This window comes from Papio anubis, chromosome 8 (assembly GCF_008728515.1).
Source record: "Papio anubis isolate 15944 chromosome 8, Panubis1.0, whole genome shotgun sequence".
Taxonomy (NCBI): domain Eukaryota; kingdom Metazoa; phylum Chordata; class Mammalia; order Primates; family Cercopithecidae; genus Papio; species Papio anubis.
In genome coordinates this window covers 95154612-95174469 of record NC_044983.1, presented here as the reverse complement: position 1 = coordinate 95174469, position 19858 = coordinate 95154612, and the positions used below count along the sequence as shown (strand labels likewise).

The 19858-nt window shown below is 37.7% G+C and overlaps 1 protein-coding gene across 1 annotated transcript in view; it reads right to left on the bottom strand.

Annotated features, from left to right (window-relative positions):
* Window positions 1-19858, bottom strand: part of VPS13B (vacuolar protein sorting 13 homolog B) — an 876795-nt gene that overhangs the window by 102823 nt on the left and 754114 nt on the right. The window contains exons 39-41 of the mRNA XM_031669315.1: window positions 15839-16035; window positions 5190-5371; window positions 3122-3471 (exon numbers count right to left, since the gene is read on the bottom strand). Of these exons, the coding sequence (XP_031525175.1) occupies window positions 3122-3471; window positions 5190-5371; window positions 15839-16035 (729 nt within the window). The remainder of the gene's footprint in view (window positions 1-3121; window positions 3472-5189; window positions 5372-15838; window positions 16036-19858) is intronic.

The window sequence follows — 19858 nt, the reverse complement described above, 5'->3', positions numbered from 1 at the left end:
TATGGATTTTTAAAAATCTTTAATTTTAAACTCAGCAATAACTACTATTAACATTTTGGTGAATTTTCTTCAAGTAATTTTTCCCTTCTGAATGTCCTGCCCGTTAATATTCTAGTCTGTCCTATCCAATCCTTTTTTATATATTTATCTACAAACCTTTAATCAAACTGGAATCATAGTATGTAATTAGTTTTGACGAGATTTTTCCATTGAGCATTATATAATCAACATGAACTGCTCTACTTGTAAACATTTTTCTTTCCTTTCAGTGCGAGTACAGACATGAAGACAGGAATATGATTCCAATCTCCCACTTAGTTACACATCCTGAGATTAAAATTCAGTTTTCATAATGAATTGGGATCAATCTGCTGGTAACACAGAGGTTAAGTTACCAGATGGGGCTTGAGTAGAAAAAAAATCATATTACTTTCTTCATCTCTAAAAACTGACCTTTAATAAATGATGAGGGTTTTAGGAAAAAATGTAAATTAAAGAACACAAGGGGGTTGTTTACATTTTTCTAAAGAATATTCAAAGTCCTCAGGGAACTATTTCTCTACTGCTCCTTCATCTGTAGAGTTCATTATAACTGTAATAAGTTTAAGCATTTCCTGGAATGTTTTAAATTCTGTTATAATATTAAAAAGTTCATATGTATTTGACGTCACATCATAGATGTTGAGCCTCAGAATGCTCACTTGGAATTGTAATTAAAAGATGGCTTATCCACATTTAAGTTTCATCGAGTGTCATACAAGCATTTGCAATTAAACAGAGATACCATTTTGGTGTTAGAGAAGACACATAAGTGTAACCTTAAGAAAAAAACCCTTTTAATACTATTTTGTCCAAATCTGGGAAAGTGACATAGAAATATAAAACAGATTGCAAGTGGCATTTTGGATCCTTAATCTGTTTTCACAAAACAGTCATCATTTATAAAAGAGAAAAGAAAATCTATAGCCAGAGAAATCAGACACTGATGAAGGCTTCTGTTAATCTTGAACTCATGACCTAAAGGTGGAAGGCCAAATTGTTTCATGCTTCAACTGTCTGGTCCATCCACACTGGGGAAAAATGACTTGTCTCCAATATGAATCCAATAAAAAGTATGTGGAGAACTAAAATCACTTTGCTTGCTTATTAAATTCATATTTTTCACTGGCAGCAATTATACTGTATGTGAGCAGTATACACACAATAAAATTCAAGTTTGGGAAACTAAACTTCCCTTTCGAAAGGGGATAAACCACATTCAGAACATCTTAGAAACAATGAACTTAATAACCCTTTGTAAGCCCATTTCAATGTCAAATGTCCTATAATTTCAAAGCAGTGCACGTTCATATTTACTTTAGAATACACAGGGTTAGGTGCCTACCACATTAAAACTTGGTGGCAAGTACCCTTGACATGAGAGGAAACAAGAAAATTACAGCAACAATTACAGAAGTATATCCTCTTGTGGCTCATGTTAACGTTGCCAAATCCCTGTATAAATCAGAACCAACTATTCATAGAATGTACCTGTCAGCAATATGCTACGTGACATATGGCTCTACTTAATCAAATATACAATTCCATTTAAAAAAACTCAGAATATTCCTTCAAGGCACTATGTTAGCCAGTCAGTCATTCACACTCTGATGTGGTTTAAAACATTTAAATATTTATGCACCATATTTTATTTATATGTATAGCTGTGTCTAAGAGAGTATTTTTACCCTGGGAGGAAACTGGTATTTCTGAAGGCCATTTTGCAGTAGTTGCTACACATGAGTCCCCTTATAATGGCCGATACCAAGACAAAAATATCCTGGGTTTAAATGTTCTATCAATGATTCTTTTATATTTTCTAGGTTTGTTTTTTATTAAATGCATTGTTCAAAATATGACCAAAAAACAGAAATTGGATCCATAGAGGTTTTTTTCACATGGCTATTTGAACCAGCTGCAAAGATTTAGATCACACTAGCTCTTATTTTACGCATGTCCTTTGCAACAAGAAAACCATGGAATGCCCTTAAAAAAGATTTTTAAAATATAAAACAGATGTGTTATCTTCTTTCCCTTTGCTATTGTAGTGCCATGTTAGGTAATTAATTCCTTGGTCTTGTATAGGTCTTCATGCATATAAAGAAAAACATTTATTCCCATACAAATTCTTAAGTTAAAGAACAAAAGCTTCTCTTCCCTTTAACTGCTCCATTCCAAAAGGAGGTCAGTGGGGGATGAAGGACCGTTTCTCTTGGGGAGCCAGCTTCACACAAATGTGTGTAACATATACAAAATATGGGGAAAAGTCTCAGCTTAAATAGCAACACAAACTTGATGGAAATACGATATAACACTAAAATCAGTAAGGGAAACAGAAGTGATTTGTTCTTAAATCGCTGAACTTATTATCATCCAAATATTCTGTGAAGTTACTTTGGTGCTAGCAGACATGGACAGGTTTCCCATTTTAAATATGCCACTTATCATAGACTTATACTTCATCCCTTTTTTTGGTTTGGTTTATTTCTGATAAGAAATAAAAGTTAAACAATTATTAAAATAATCAAGGCTCTCTAACTGATTAAAAAAATCCATTATCCAGTACTTTTTAGTGAATCAAAAAGTCAGAATGAGAGTAGAGGAAAAAACTAAGACTGTATTGTACTCACATATTTCATCTCACTGCTTTTTGTTTGTTGGTTGGTTTGAAAAGATGGAATGCTTATCATCAGAAAGGGTCACACAGGTTCTTTATTTCTGCAATGGACACTTAGACAATTTGATACATAGCTAAGTTGAAGCTTTGGCAAACTAAAGCCACAATACTTGGAAAAAATTTCTGGGAATATGTTACTTTCCACACAGATGTGGTACATTAGTCACAAAAATGTGGGCATGATCTCCAATGCATGTGTAGAGAACCCATATTCTCCAGTGTTTCAAAAATAACATGTATCACTTTGCCAAAACAGAGAAGGCCTCAAGTATAATGGTGCCCATCAAATTCTTCATTCTCTCACATTTTTGTTTGTGTTTAACTTATTATCAGAAGTGATAGCATACAGAACCTAATAAAATATCATATGTGACTAAACTGTAAACTGTTATGGAATGTGCATACCTGTTGCCAAGCTTGTATTGCAGTGTTTAGAGAATGGACTACATGCTGTCCAACGTTTACAAATACAGAATCAACTATCACGGTGCAGTCAAGCAGCTTTTCTACTACATCGCTGGAAACTGCCATCTGCCCGAAGATGCCGAAGGGTTTCACCACACTTTGCATAGTGACATTTCTGCACTCTAGAAGTTTACAGTCTGCTTGAGCTGAGAACTGGATCTCCTGACAGACAGAACCATTATTCCACTGTCGAAGATACATGTGTGGTTCTCTGAAGGAAACAATCATGTATTCTAGTTCAGATGGCATATTTCTATCAGAAACAAATGGCTGTAGGTACTGTGGTGCAGCTGTTGAGAAAACAAACAAGAAAGACAGCAATTAAGATGAGCCAATACTTTGTGAAAATAAAGGGTGAAATGACATTCAAACTATTCACTTTTTGATTATTGAAATGAGTTTTTGGTGTTTAATAAATTCAAATTATTTCTTGAAGATATTACAATCTTTGGATTCCCATTTGATATCTGAAAACAAAACTGTTTTGTTCAAGTAGGCCTCTTAAATATATATTGTCCAAAAGTTACTTTCACAAAAAATTGATCACAGAAGGAAATAAATAAACTGAAAAGCAGGTATCCATCTAAAGAGAATTTTATAGAACTGCTCTGTATCTACCAATTGAATCTCAAAAACCAAAACAAAAATATGACTCAAAGAGAGTTAGAGAAAGCAGGTTAAACTCCATTTTTGCTGAAACGGCAAGATGCTTAACAGCAGCTATGTTTTTTTTTTTTGAGACGGAGTCTTGCTCTGTCGCCCAGGCTGGAGTGCAGTGGTGTGATCTTGGCTCATTGCAACCTCTGCCTCCCGGGTTCAAGTGATTCTCCTGCTTCAGCCTCCCTAGTAGCTGAGATTACAGGCACGTGCCACCATGCCTGGCTCATTTTTTTGTATTTTTAGTAGAGACATGATCTCGATCTCCTGACGTCGTGATCCACCTGCCTCGGCCTCCCAAAGTGTTGGGATTACAGGCGTGAGTCACCATGCCCGGCCAGCTATGTTTGGTTTTAATCTGATTTTCTCCTCCTCCCTTTATTACATGTAGGTTAAAAACCTAATACATGAATCAACATGTATCACCTAGAAAAGGTTTGGTACAGAACATAAAGATTGAGAAATAATTGTTCAAATAACATTAGTAAACTTATAAAAGGCCACTTTTGGTGTGTGGGAAAATTTAAACTTCCTTCTAAACTTGTAAAAATGATACCCCTTTAAATTAATTTGAGACTGTGCCTATCTTTTGTGGAAGGTGCTCATGCTTTTGAAATCAGGCAATACCAAGTATTTTTGGAATCTATTTGCTACTAATGTAATGACTCAGGATGCTGAACAAGAACAGACATATTTCTTTCAAAGAGATCTGATATGGTTTGGTTGTGTCCCCACACAAATCTCATCTTGAATTCCCACATGTTGTGAGAAGGACCCGGTGGGAGACAACTGAATCAGTGGGGGAGGTCTTTCCTGCACTGTTCTCCTGATAGTGAATAAGTCTCACAAGATCTGATGGTTATATAAAAACTAGAGCTTCCCTGCACAAGCTCTCTTTGCCTGCTGCCATCCATGTAAGACGTGACCTGCTCTCCTTGCCTTCCACCCTGATTGTGAGGTTTCCTCAGCCATGTGGAACTGTAAATCCATTAAATCTCTTTTTCTTCGAAGTCTCATGTATGTCTTTATCAGCAGCGTGAAAAATGAACTAATACAAGATCATAATTGGAATTATAGTAAAACTAACTTCCTTGAAAAATTCTCATTAGGTAGCATTCAAAAACATGTCAGCTCAATACCATTGACAATTTATATAATAGGTTCATAAGCTGGTTCAGAAGTAAAGGTTATGCCTGTGTTGCCAAGTCAACCCCAGGATAACTTTGCCACTGCTCGCTTTATACTTCCTGAAGATACGTTATCTAAGACTGATGACTTCTGTTCTGAAAACACTCAAGAGAAAATGGTAAGTATTAAATGGATGTTATTCTGATGCTAAAGAAAAGAGTACCTGTGCCTAGTTGGTCAAGGTGATGACAAAGATGAAATTCCAGGTGAGCAAACTGGAAGGAAATGCAAAGGGATGGGACAAACCATGGGGTAAAGCAGGAGTCCACTCTGGTACAGGCAGCCAGGGCTGTTGGAGTCACAAGTGGATCACAAGTGCTTTGAGAACCAGACTCACTTGCAGAGCTATGGGAAAGAAGTGATAAAAGAAGTTCAATAACCAAAATTGCCCAATATTACATGAGTGAAATGTCTTTTTATAAGGATTTCTAAAACTAGTACTGAAAATTCTATAGTCAATATTTTATCAAATCTTCAGTATTTTCTCAAGTAAATTAGTTTTTTTTAAAAACTAAGTTCGTTTTTGGCCGGGTGCAGTGGCTCATGCTTGTTATCCTTGTACTTTGGGAGGCCGAGGTAGCAGGATCACTTCAGCTCAGGAGATCGAGACAAGCCTGGGTAACAGAGTGAGACCTCATCTCTACAGAAAATTAGCTGGATGTGGTGGTATGCACCTGCAGTCCCAGCTACTTGGTGGTTGAGGTGGGAGAATTGCTTAAGCGCAGCAGGTCAAGGCTGTCATGCACTACATTCCAGCCTGGAATCATGTTGATTATTCTCTATGAATTCTTCACAGAAAACTTTCAAAGGATTCCTCAAATGCCAACTCATGCTGATCTATCTCCAAATCAATTTGCTTCCATCCACATCTCACAAAACTTATGGGCCATTCGTTCTGTTATTAAGATCAGTGCAGTTCAGAGTGTGACTCTGCCACTCAAAAACACAATACTTCAGTGTCACCATAAATATTTCACCTTTTTTTTTTTTTTTTTTTGTGAGACGGAATCTCGCTTTGTCGCCCAGGCTGGAGTGCAGTGGCGCGATCTAGGCTCACTGCAAGCTCTGCCTCCCGGATTCACGCCATTCTCCTGCCTCAGCATCCCGAGTAGCTGGGACTAAAGGCACCTGCTACCACTCCCAGCTAATTTTTTGTATTTTTAATAGAGACAGGGTTTCACCGTATTAGTCAGGATGGTCTTGGTCTCCTGACCTCGTGATCCTCTCGCCTTGGCCTCCCAAAGTGCTGGGATTACAGGCGTGAGCCACCGCACCTGGCCAAATATTTCACTTTTGTTTTACTTCTCCAGATTGTCCATACCCATATTCCCATAGGGATCAGTCAATATTCTTCATTAAGCACTCACTCCCTACTATAATGGGTGCCATAAAAGTTATGACCTTGTCTAGAAGAATTAGGGTTCCATGGACAATTACAATGCATGGGTCCTCTCTTGCCCATCCTCTTAACATTATTTTATACAAGTTAAATCTTTATTTTTTTTTTTTGAGACGGAGTCTCGTTTTGTTGTCCAGGCCAGGCTGGAGTGCAGTGGCACAATCTTGGCTCACTGCAACCTCTGCCTCCCAGGTTCAAGTGATTCTCCTGCCTCAGCCTCCTGAGTAGCTGGGATTGCAGGCGCCTGCCACCACGCCCAGCTAAGTTTTGTATTTTTAGTAGAGATGGGGTTTCACCATGTTGATCAGGCTGGTCTTGAACTCCTGACCCCAAGTGATCCACCCACCTTGGCCTCCCAAAGTGCTGGGGTTACAGGCGTGAGCCACAACTCCCAGCTTATATGAGTTAAATCTGATCAAAACGAGTTAAATCTGATTAAAATGAATAGTGAAGGTATCCATAGAAGGGAAGATGTCTGCACATGGTGGCTGCTGCTGTGCACAGGAAGCATGCTGCCTAGGTTGCATTAATACTAACAGGAGCACAAAACCTGGGAATTTGGGATTGTTGGAGGAGAACAACAATCCTGTTAATTGTGGATCACCGAATTGATGTTGTCCTGTTAATTGTAGATCACTGAATTGATGTTGCCTTTTCCCCACTACTCACTATCTTTCACTCCCTTCTTTTCATGCTGAAATATGCTCTGTAGCTATCACAGCCTGGCTCCCAAATCCATGAGGAGCCTAAAGACAAGCAATGTGATTTACGGTGTCCTAGGAAGAACTGTGACAGGAAACACTAAAGAAAGAAATCCTTGATTTTCAAAGAACTCACAGTCTAACTGGTGATACTCAGTACGTAGACGTTTACAAAAATTACCAAACAGAACCAACCCCCAGGAATAGGCAAGTGGGAAGTGCTGCCAGAGTGGAAACACAAGAGGAACTTAATGGCATGGGTGAATCATGTGGGATTTTCAGAGGTGTGAATCTTCCATTGGGTTTTGAAAGAGGTTGTGAAACAGGCTGGTGAAAATGAAAGCTAGGAGCATTGCGACATGTTTACTGAGTTGTTTAACCTCGAAGAGTTTAGTTATGTGGTGTAAGCATTTACTGCAATGCTAGTAAATCTCCATTGCAGACAAAGAAAACAGACTTTGGAGCACTAGGTTATTGACTATGCACAAAAACGCAGCTAAGTATATTCTTAAAACATCTGTAATGGGCACAGTAATCCAAGTAACTTTCTAGGAATTTGTAGAGTTAACAAAAGATTTCATTGGCAAGATAAAATTAAAACTTGTATTTATTCAGAAAGAGGAAAATATATTAGTTGTATATGTGTTTTACGCATTTGAACTCTTTCCCTTATACTACTCATGTAAGTTTTTAGAAATAGGGCACAATGTTAGTCAAAATATTACTAAAAATCCAGGCAAGAGTTCTATGGGACCAGTTTTTAAAAATGGGTACACAGTTTGAGGGGTTTATCTGAAGCATTTTCCTGGCCAATTACAGTTTTTGACACTCTTGATTTATTTTTCTATCTCCTGAGAGTGGCAAATATTATAATATATTGCAAAAGTTTGCTAAAACATCATGAGTATCTAATACAATATTTACTTGTAACAAATTGGTTGATTCTTCACTTTTCCTAAATTAAATGCACAAAGCAATGGTAAGACATATTTTTAGGTATATACAGTAGCTCCTGAATCATAAAATCATACTCCAGTAAGCATTAGTGCTAGTAGCACTACTCTAGTCAGCAATACTCCTTCAATCTTGAAATCCTGACTAAAATGGTTACTAGGTTAATCTGTATGCAAAAATTAAAACTTTTACTTAAAAACTGGAGTCAACAAAATCACACACTTCTGAAACACAAAATGTGGTATATGTAATTTGAATATACTTTAACTCTATTTTACATTAGCACATTTATAGTTTTTGATATTCTTAACTTAAATCACCATTATATACTATAAAAGTAGCATTTATGTGTTTACCTTTCACCTAAGGATTAAAATGATCTAAGTACAATACGACTAAATAGTCATAAATATGAGTGATGACTCTGCTAGCGACTTGCAGTAGCTACATTTGTATAATTTCCCTAATTAGGTACAACAGTGAACTTTAATCTGATTCAGATCTCAAAAGGTCAAACATCAGATGTACAATAAGCAGAAAAACAAAAGTAAAAAAATCTCACAACTTATAGTATTTGTATTTCAATACTTCCGCTTTTCCCAAAAGACTTTCAAAACAGGTCAAATTCATGGCCAATGGCAGTGTTCACAGAATTATCTGGTGCTCTTCACTTTTAACATGCTGGAAAATAGCTCCTGGAAGCAAGATCTCTCAAATAGTAATACACACAATTCACGATTCAGTAATTTATTCAGAGGGTTATTTAAGTGTTATTTTAGAACAGTGGAAGCATTCTAGACAGTGAGAAGGATGGCATGTGTTTTACTTATACCTTCGTTTTAGCCAAAGAATTACTTACCAACTGTCCTGAGTGACCTATAGAGGGGATCAATTATTTAAACAAGGAGTGTCCAGTACATCTAGATGTAGACTGATCCTATCTTAATGGCACTGTGGGGACCCAGGCACAATCCCTAAAGATCCAGCCCTGAATGTCACTTCTGTAAGGATCCCTTTATGGTAATAAAGATTTTATAATGTAGTATAATATAGCATAGAGATTAAGACATGACTTGCTCCTCCTTGCTTTCCACCATGATTGTGAGATTAAGCAGAGAATGACCAAGGTAGGAGAACACAGAATGAAATGTATACACTGCTATAATTTATATTGTAGTATTAGGCAAGTTATTTCACTTGGCTAAATCTCAGTATTTTTCATTTATAAAATGAGTACAGAAATTAGACCTACCTTTTTCAAATATTACATGAGTTACTGCATATAAACTACTTAGCATGATATCTACCATTCGATTAAAAAAAAATGATGAAAAAAATCCATTCTTCTTTTTCTTGTTGGCAAGACAAGGTACCATACTGGCTACATAGGTTAATGTTAATTGATTCTCTTTAGCTTCCTAAGAGGGATCTCACAACAGCATATTGGCATTCATCTCAATGGGGCACTGTCTCTCAACGTTGGTTCACATAAATTCTCCCCTACACACTGCAGGAACACTGCTCTGTCCATCCCTGGAGAGTGCTGACTGGGTGAGAGAGGATGCAGGAGGACGTGTGTGCCTGCTGCACTGTGTTTCTTCCACTCCTTACAATGGTTGTTTTTCAAATGTCTTAACCCTAACTCAAAATAACAAGCACACTTTTATTGTAATCCAGTATACACATACAAAACAGGGGAAAAGGTTTTCTGAAAATACGACACACACTATTTTTTATTGTGATATTAACATATATAGCATAAAATTTATCATTTTAACCATTTTAAAGTGTACAGTTCAGTGACATTAAGTACATTCACATTGTTGTGCAACCATCACCACTATGCATCTCTAGAACTTTTTGATTTTCCCAAGCTGAAACTCCATGTCCATTAAACCCTCACTTCCCATCCTTCCCTCCCCACAGCCCCTGGCAGCCACCACTATACTCTTTATGAATTTGACTACTCTTAGGATCTCATATAAGTAGAATCATATAATATCTGTCTTTTTCAAACTATTTTCTATTTTATTTAAAAAATTCCAGTTGTAACCAGCTATTTCATAATCCATGAATGTGCTCCAATTTGTAGTTTGAAAAATAACCTTAAATGAGCCTTCAGGTAAAACACTCCTTTAAATCTAACTTAAAAAAAAAAAAAAAGGAAGAGTAATCTCCCAAGGTTCATAAAGTAGACAACACGACATAGAGAGCTCATAAGTACCATCATCCAAGAACTCTGAGACCTGAGCAGCACCTGAGTACTTTGGGGACTCTGTATGCAAGAAGGACTACATGGCAAAGGCCAACTCCCTGGAGGACTTCGTATACAGAGTTCAATCACCAACTAAGGGCCTCAAAAGCAAACCTGGGGAAAAATGTAAGTATTCCTTCCACTCAACGAAGAGAAGATAAGAATTCAGCTTTAGCCCTAGGGAAGGGTAAAGGAAAAAATTTTCTGGATAAATCTTGGATTATACCAGTGTGTAACTAGAAACACAGGTGACAAAGCAGTTCCAAACGTCAAGATTTATGTATAAATGGCTTATAACACTAAACGAGTTACCCAAAAATCTAGATACATCTAAAAGTGCAGACCCAAGTAGCCAAATGGAGAGAAACAGTATCTAGAAGGCCACTGTCACTTTTTGGGAGGAGAGAGTTCAACCAGCAGAGAGAAAAGAAATGATTCAGGGACTCATCCATCATTGCGCTTTCTCTGATTCCTCCACTGTCTATATATACAAGAATCAAGGTTTTGGAAAATGAAAAGGAGTTCTTCACACTCACACACTCATACACACACAGGCAGTGGATCACTGTCTCAAAGATTCCAAAATATGAGTGGACAGTGATTTCTTTAATGAGATCTTAAGGGAGTAGGAAGAAAAAAAAATACATATATATATATTTATAAATAAAAGCACATCCAAAGATGGAAGCACTCCATACAACTCACCAGAGGTTTAATTTTTATCACATGAAGAAAGAGCCATACACCCGTAAGCCATGTCTCTTTCCAAGATGCCTTCTGTCATAAGTCAGTATTTTGGGGGTAGGAATAAAAACTCCTTATAAGCAATCTGCTCTCACATGCTTTAATATTGTGAGAAGATGACCGTGAAACATGGACAGGAAAGTACCAAAGTCTTGGCACAGATCAAGAATTTAACGTTATCATCAAACAACTTATACAGAATTAACCAGATATACATATTGAGATCTGCAGTTACTATTGTGTTATATGATAAATGTCTGTAATTTGTGTGACTTTCCACAGCCAAAATAAGTATTTCTGGAATTAGCTCTTTAGGGGTGAAGGTAAGAGGGAATAAATAAAGTAAAAAGTTCTTCTGATCCATCAGAAGACACCTGATTGATTTCAAACCCAGGGAACCTGCCAGTGTGGCTCAAGAGAGTAGGGCTCACGACTCCTTTTCCCTTTTGTTCCTCCCAGGGCTAGTCACCTGGTAAGAAGTTGCCAATTGCAAATAAGAGTGTGTGCTTGCTGGATGTCTTCTGTTTGCTCTCTTGACCCACCTTCTACCATTCCCCACCTTCTTCTTTGCCTCCAGAAGGGAGCATTCTGGACTGCACCAACAAGCTACTTTGTCCTCTGGCTTGTCCTTGGATTCAGTCAGTGGGAGGTACCCACAAGGTGACTTAGAAGGCAGAAGGGGAGTGAGGTAAGGGTATGTATTTTCCCGGTTCCTTTGTAGCCAGATCTCTGTACATTAGCTGTGTTCCTCTATCAAACATAGCTACAAACACCTACTCTGAGTTAGTTAGAGTTTTGATAATGGCTCTATCACTTGGCTTCTTTTGGCCTAAGATTGGGACAGTTTCCCAGGGTTCCTAGCCCACACTTTTGTAGTTCATTAAACTCTCCCCAGTCACCCAGTCTGAGTAGCCATCTGTTTCCTGTCAGAACCTGACTGATAAGAGGTTTACTTAGGCTTTGGAAACAGGCAATGGGTGTGGACAAATACATACGTGATGGGAGTAAGATAAACAGCTGAAATGGATAGCATGACCAGGGCTCCAGAGGCTGCATCCCTTGCCTCTAGTCCAGTGTACAGCAAATAGAAGGGGAAGGCTTTCAAAGGTCAGTACTATAAAGGTCAACATTTACTTCAAATGCTCCCTCCCAAAAACCATAATATGATCAAGCAAACCATTAGTTAAAGATATAGAAACCTAACTAATGACTCATTTTTTATTTTTTGAGACAAGGTCTCACTTTGTCACCCAGGCTGGAGTACAGTGGTGTGATCTTGGCTCCCTGCAACCTCTGCCTCCTGGGCTCAAGCAATCCTCCCACCTTGGCCTCCTGATCAGCTGGGACTATAGGCATGAACTTTTATGCCTGGCTAATTTTTACATTTTTTTTTGTGGAGACAAAAGTCTCACTAATATTGCCCAGTCTGGTCTTGAACTCCTGGGCTCAAGTCATCTTCCTACCTCAGCCTCCCAAAGTCTAGGGACTATAGATGTTAGCCACTGAGCCCAGTCAATTATTGACTCTTTTTTGTCTTCAGTCATTTGCACCGGGGGCTCCCTGTCATCCATTGAACTGGTTAGTGCCTATTCATTCCTTAAAGTCTCAGTTTAGAAGTCAATCTCTCAACACCAAATAGCATATTGGTGATGGAGCCAGGCCTTAAACCTAGGTCTTCCACCTTGAAAGGTGTAATAGGCCGGGTGCAGTGGCTCACGCCTGTAATCCCAGCACTTTGGGAGGCTGAGGCAGGTGGATCATGAGGTCAGGGAATCGAGACCATCTTGGCTAACACAGTGAAATCCCATCTGTACTAAAAAAAAATACAAAAAAATTAGCCAAGCGTGGTGGCAGGCACCTGTAATCCCAGCTACTCGGGAGGCTGAGGCAGGAGGATGGTGTGAACCTGGGAGGCGGAGCTTGCAGTGAGCCGAGATCGCGCCACTGCACTCCAGCCTGGGTGACAGAGTGAGACTTCATCTCAAAAAAAAAAAAAAAAAAAAAAAAAGATGGAATAGAGGTCTTCTATCTCTATTAAATGCTACCTCTATTTACATATTTAGAGTGATGCCATTACCACAAGAACATTAAAATTGCATCTCAATTATAGGCAAGAGGCTCCTCTTTTTAAATTAGGCTTCATGGGATATATTTTTGTGACCTTTCTTTCAGTAATGTCCAATAGTCTGATGTAAATCCTTCTCAAACCACTGAGACCATCCCTTATAAGACAATCTCTAATAATAAAAGTACCAGGTTTTTGTCCAGATTGAGATTTCTCATGTGACAGAATATACTGAGGCTAAGTATAAGCATGTAAAAGCATGAAATAAACTGTAAAAGCATGAGGCTAACTGTCTGCATGAAATATTGACATATTATCAAATCATTACTGTTTTCTTGCTAGAAATTGGATGAAACAAATATAATCCTTAATATTGTTTTATTATGTTGACTTTTAAACCAACTCTTCTAATTTAATTTCATTAATATCAATTTCTATCTGAAAAATGATTAATCTCAAACAATTTAAAGTGAGATCGATTGTGAAATATCAGCTAAGGTGAAAAATCCCTGGTGAGGACAAAGATCTGTGATTATAATGCCAAATGCTTGGTGAAAAATTGCCTGAATTTGATTGTCCACTTACATTTCTGTTTCCTAAAGGCTCCACATTTCTATACTGCTAAGCTTACCACGAAAGTAATTTTTATAAATGTTTCAGATTCAGAGGCATTAACATTCTCTACAATGCTTCTTTCGATGATGGAAATGCATTACTTCATAATTAGAATCAAGAAGTCATTTCTAACTTGATACTATTAATAAAACTCAGATTAAAAAAATCAGTTTAGTTATCCATAGCTCTGTTTTCTGAGATTTCCTGGTTTCTGATGAGATAACCTAAACTTAGAAAAGGCAATCTTTCCATCCATGGAATAATTCATCACAGGATGGGTGTTCTTTTTATTGCTGAACTATATGCAGGTAAAATTAAAACACTACTTCTCTAATATATTTTCACTAATTCTATAATACTAACTAAACTGTTAGGAAAGTAAATATTTTTAAAGAGCCCAAATGACCTAGAACTAGAATATATGAAATATAAAACACAAAACACATTATTATCAAGCATACAAAATAATCAATGAAAAAGACTATGAGGCTACAAACCAAAATGTTAACAGAAGTTATCTCCTTGTGATTATGGGTAGTATTGTTTTATTTTACAAATGTTCTTCAGTGAACATATATTAATAAAAATAAATATTTCCAAAGAAAAAGTATTCACAATAATTTATAATAAAAAGTAGAAACTGGAATACAAAGTGGTGCGCTATGATTATAACCTTGTAAAAGCATGTACACATATGGGCAAAAATAACGGTAACAGAGAAAAGAAAAAACACTTGATTTGCAAGGTACTGGAATGGTGGTTGGTTTTTTTCCTGTTACTGTCAGAACGTTGTTTCCAGGGAAAGAAGAAGGTATTACATAAAAGGAATAAGATAACAACACTAAGCCAGCCCATGAGGAGAAGTGGCACGTAGGGCATCCACAGCAATGAACAGCATAGCCTCACAGTACACGTGATAGTATTTGATCCAAGAAAACTGTTCCACTGGTTGTGGTTTACTTTGTTTATTGTCTTTTATGGGGGCATGAGCAAAGGGGCTTAGCAGGTGTGCATAAGCTAGAAGTACTGAAGAATAGATTGCTGAAGCTATTTTTCTCTACTGTAAATTAGTGGATGTGTTAAGTAGGCAAAAACTGAAATGAGGATAATCTGGTCTAGAGATTTTGTGTGTGTGTGACAGGGTCTCGCTTTGTCACCCAGGCTGGAGTGCAGTGGTGAGATCACGGCTCACTGCAGCCTCACCCTCTGGGGCTCAGGAGATCCTTTCCCCAACAGCTTCCCAAGTAGCTGGAACTACAGTTGTGTGCCACCACGCTCAGCTAGTTTTGTATTTTTTATAGAGATGGGGTTTCACATTGCCCAGGCTGATCTCAAACTCATGGGCTTAAGCAGTCTACTCGCCTTGGCCTCTCAAAGTGCTGGGATTACAACTGTGAGCCACTTTGCCCAGCCAGCTCTAGGGATTCTTTATTGCCAATGAAGCTTTATAGGTGGATAAAACTTTATCTGCATAAAATCCTTTGGGTATGAGTTATTTTGGTTAGCTACATAAGTTTCTTAGTGTCTGGAGGCTTGTCGTTTTTCTTTTATTTTTATTTTTAGAGAGTTGCACTTTGTTGCCCACGGGAGGCTTGTCTTTTAAAGTTTTAAAAAACCAATTAAGATGAAAATATTTCTAAAATTTACCTTTTAGAAAGAGACAATTCAATTTTTTTTAAACATTTCTTTTAATGCCCCAGGATAATCATTACTCATATTGATTATTATGTTATAAAGCTTCTGTTGAGGTGTGTATATGACTGTATTCCTATTTTGAGGTTCAGGATGACTAGACTTTTTGTTTAGTTTGCTTTTTTGAATTTTTTTCTTTTTATATTTAAGGAACAGGTTCTTAGTGAGGGCTCACAGAGCTGTATTATGAGTAAAAACACAGGATTTTGAGTACACAGACTTTGAAACATCAGATTTTGTCTTTCTTTGTGGTTCTGATCTGTTGTTCAGACAGATGCAGCTGCTAGACAGCTGAGATACAGTTAAGTGAGGGGTCACTAGATAGGAAAAGATGACTTGACCATAGTTTCCCAGTGTAATACTATCATCTCATCTTTCACTGAATTACCTTTGGTCATCAGCTCCATTTTGACTGCTGTTCAAGACAATTCTCCAAAGATCTGAAGATACTAATTTCTTCTGGTCATTCACAAGATTGACATCCGGCAACTGCAGTTCACAAACTTTGCTTTCAGACAGACTAAATTCTCTAAATGCAACAAAAACCTTCTGGAGTTCATCCCAGTATTCCAAGCTACAAGGAACCTATGTTAAAATAAAAAAAAATTTGAAAGTTGCAAATAGAAACTATGCTTTTATATTTGTTGAAATTCATATTAAACCTTTATAAAAGTTATAGCATTAAGACCTTTAGAGGAGAATAAGGTTATAAAAGACAGCAGTTTAGGATTTCTTTTCATATTATTATATATTCATCCTGTTTATTTTTAAAGAACAATTCAATAATAATACATACAAACAGCCAAAATTTTAAAAGTAATAATGGAGAACAAATTCTGCAAGGTGTTAAATGTATTATAAACCCATAGTAAGTAAAAGATAAGACTAGTGTAGTAACATACAGATAGATTAAAAGAATACAATAGCAGAGAAAGGGCTAAGTACAGACAAAATCTTACTATGTAATGAAGGTGCTAGCCAGGCACAGTGGCTCGTGCCTGTAATCCCAGCATTTTGGGAGGCTGAGGCAGGCAGATCACCTGAAGTCAGGAGTTTCAGACCAGCCTGGCCAACATGGTGAAACCCTGTCTCTACTAAAAATACAAAAATTAGTTGGCCAGGCGTGGTGGCATGCACCTGTAATCCCAGCTACTGGGGGAAGCTGAGGCAGGGGAATTATTTGAACCCAGGAAGCAGAGGTTGAAGTGATCAGCGGTCACACCAGTGACTGTACTCCAGCCTGGGCAACAGAGCAAGACTATGTTTCCAAAAAAAAAAAAAAGGTAATGAAGGTGCCACATCAAATAAGTAGGAGAAAGATGGAAAATGAAGTTTGCAAGAACTGACTAGTCACTTGGTAAAACCAAGTGGGTCCCTACATCATTCTTTACACAAAAGTAAACTCCAAAATGATAAAATTGCTGAAGGCTAAGAAGTGAAAGTGTAAGAGTGTAAGAGAAAAAAACATGCTAATATTTCAAAAATGTTATAATAGGGTAGACTTTTGTATGTATGGCATGAAACCCATGACAAAATCAAAATTAAAACAGTCAACTGGGATAAGACAGGTAACATTCGATGACAGGTGAAGGAATATTCATTCTGATAGGAGACAGCTCTTACAAATCAATGAGAAAATGATACATAATCACAGAGAAAAGACAGATTTTACAAGTTCCTCAACTGTGCCAAACGTCTACTGCAAGCAGAGCATCCCCCTGGGGGCGCTTCTGCATCATGCCTGTGGGACTTGGGAACAAGGGGAACCAATGAAAACATGATGCTCATGCTGCTTGCCATGCCACAAGCAATAGAGTTCTTTGTTTCTGGCCAAGCAGTCTTATTCCTTCTGCCAGCACCCATGAAACACTAACAAGATAACTTACTAGCTTGCACTGGGTAAAATCCCAGACCCTCACAGCAATTAGATCACAGAAGAAAAAATATAACCAGCCAGTAAACACAAAAAGATAAAAAGATACTCAACTTTACCAATACTCAAAGAGATTCAAATTAAAACAATAATGTAATATTTTATTTACTAACCTTTCAGTTGAAGAAGACTGACAGGTCTAAGTACCGTACAAGCATGAGAAAAAACAACTTTTTTTTTTTTTTTTTTTTTTTTTGAGACAGAGTTTTGCTTTTTCACCCAGGCTGGATTGAAGTGGCATGATCTCGGCTCCCTGGGTTCAAGCAATTCTTCTATCTCAGCCTCCTGAGTAGCTGGGATTACAGGCAGGCGCCATCATGCCTGGCTAATTTTTGTATTTTTAGTAGAGAAGGGGCTTCGCCATGTTGGCCAGGCTGGTCTCGAACTCCTGACCTCAGGTGATCCACCTGCTTCAGCCTCCCAAAGTGCTAGGATTACAACCACGAGCCACCACGCCCAGCCAAAACTTTTTTTTTCCCTAGGAAGTATGCTTCTAAGAATTTGTTTTACAGAGATTCCAACGCAAGAGTGTGTGTGCATACAATATATACGTATATACACATGTGTGTATGTGCTTCAGTACTGTGTTTATTAATAAGAAAAGTTGAAACAAGTCGAATATCTGTCAATAGATTGGTTACATGTAACATGCAGATCTATAGAATGTATTTCTACACAACTGTTAAAATGAATAAAGAATATCTCTATGCCAGGCGTGGTGGCTCACGCCTGTAATCCCAGCACTTTGGGAGGCCAAGGGGGTGGATCACCTGAGGTCAGGAGTTCGAGACCAGCCTGATCAACAAGGTGAGGAACCCCGTCTCTACTAAAAATACAAAAATTAGCTGAGTGTGGTGGCAGGTGCCTGTAGTCCCAGCTACTCAGGAGGCTGAGACAGGAGGATTGCTTAAACCCAGGAGGTGGAGGTTGCCGTGAGCCAAGATTGCACCACTGCACTCCAGCCTGGGCAACAGAGGGAGACTCCATCTCAAAAAAAAAAAAAAAAAAAAAAAAAAAGAATATCTCTGTGTATTAACAGAAAAGACATTTAGGAAATATTAAAGTATTTTGTTTAGGATAAGAACATGTGGGTTAATTCTATTTGTCTTGAAAAATAAAAGACTGGCTCAGATGTGTTTCCTTTTTTGGAAGCACTTCCTAATTACCATCCTCAGAACTGATCACTGCCTCTCTGTGTCATGTCTATACCTAGTACACTACTCTAACATAGGACTCACTATATTTTGTAATTACTTATTTATATGTTTGTCTCCTTTAGTAGACTCTAAGATCCTTGAGGGCAGAAATGGCACATTATTTAAAAAATATTCCTAGCACCTAACACACTTTTGAGAACATAATGGGATCTCAAAAAAGCTTCTTTAATGAATAGATTGCTCCTTAACCTTTGTTTCCTAAGTAAGTAATTCTCAATCTTTTAACAGGAATAAATGTTGAAATAAACATTACCTCCACCTATAATTAAGTTTCTTTTCTTTAAACAGTGACTTGAGCATCCATATATGATGAGATGCTGGAAGGAAGAGGGGAGAACAAAATGGATATGCAGAAGAGGGCAAATGTCATGAAACAGAAGCACAAGTTCTGGTTAGTGCTAAGTGACATATCCATGGCATTACACTTTTAGCCACCATTTCTTGAAATTTTCTTTTTTCTTGTTTTCCATGACATAATTTTCTCTAACTTCTTTTTTCTGGGTTATGGTTCTTGTATTTTCTCTCAGCCTGAAATACCTCTATACCCCTTACTTTCTCACTGTCTCATGTTTAAATCCTTCACATCAATCAATAACCAAATCGACCACCACCTATCTCAGCCTTTTCACCTCCCCCGATGGAAAAATCCTTTCCCTTTTCTGAACACAAATAATTTTTTAAAATGGAAATGTCTTTTACAGTGCTAATCACTGTATACTTCATGTTATAGTTATTTCTGTACATGACATCTTCTCTGGTGGACACATTCCTTGAGGGAATGATTTCCATTTGGCTAAGCTTTGAATTTTCACAGCACCTGGGAAAGTGAATACAGCAAATGTTCAAAAAGAGTTGCTGAATAAATGAATGAATAATTCATGAATGAATGAATGAATGTACACATACTGGGTGGTTCAAACCATCTCTGGCACATGAAAGATTCTCCACAAAGAGGTATAGAAGTTGAAAGCATGAACTTTGGATCAGATCTATTGGGATTCAAATCCTAGTTCCATTAACTTTTTCTTGGGAAAATGAATTTTTCTTTTTCTTTTCTGAGACAAGGTCTCACTCTATTGCCCAAGCTGGGGTGAAGTGGCGTGATCACAGCTCACTGAAGCCTTGACCTCCCTGGCCCAAGCAATCCTCCCACTTCAGTCTCCCGAGAAGCTGGGACCACAGGCATGTGTCACCATGCCTGACTAACTTTTGTATTTTTTTGTAGAGGCAGGGTCTCCCTGTGTTGCCCAGGCTAGTT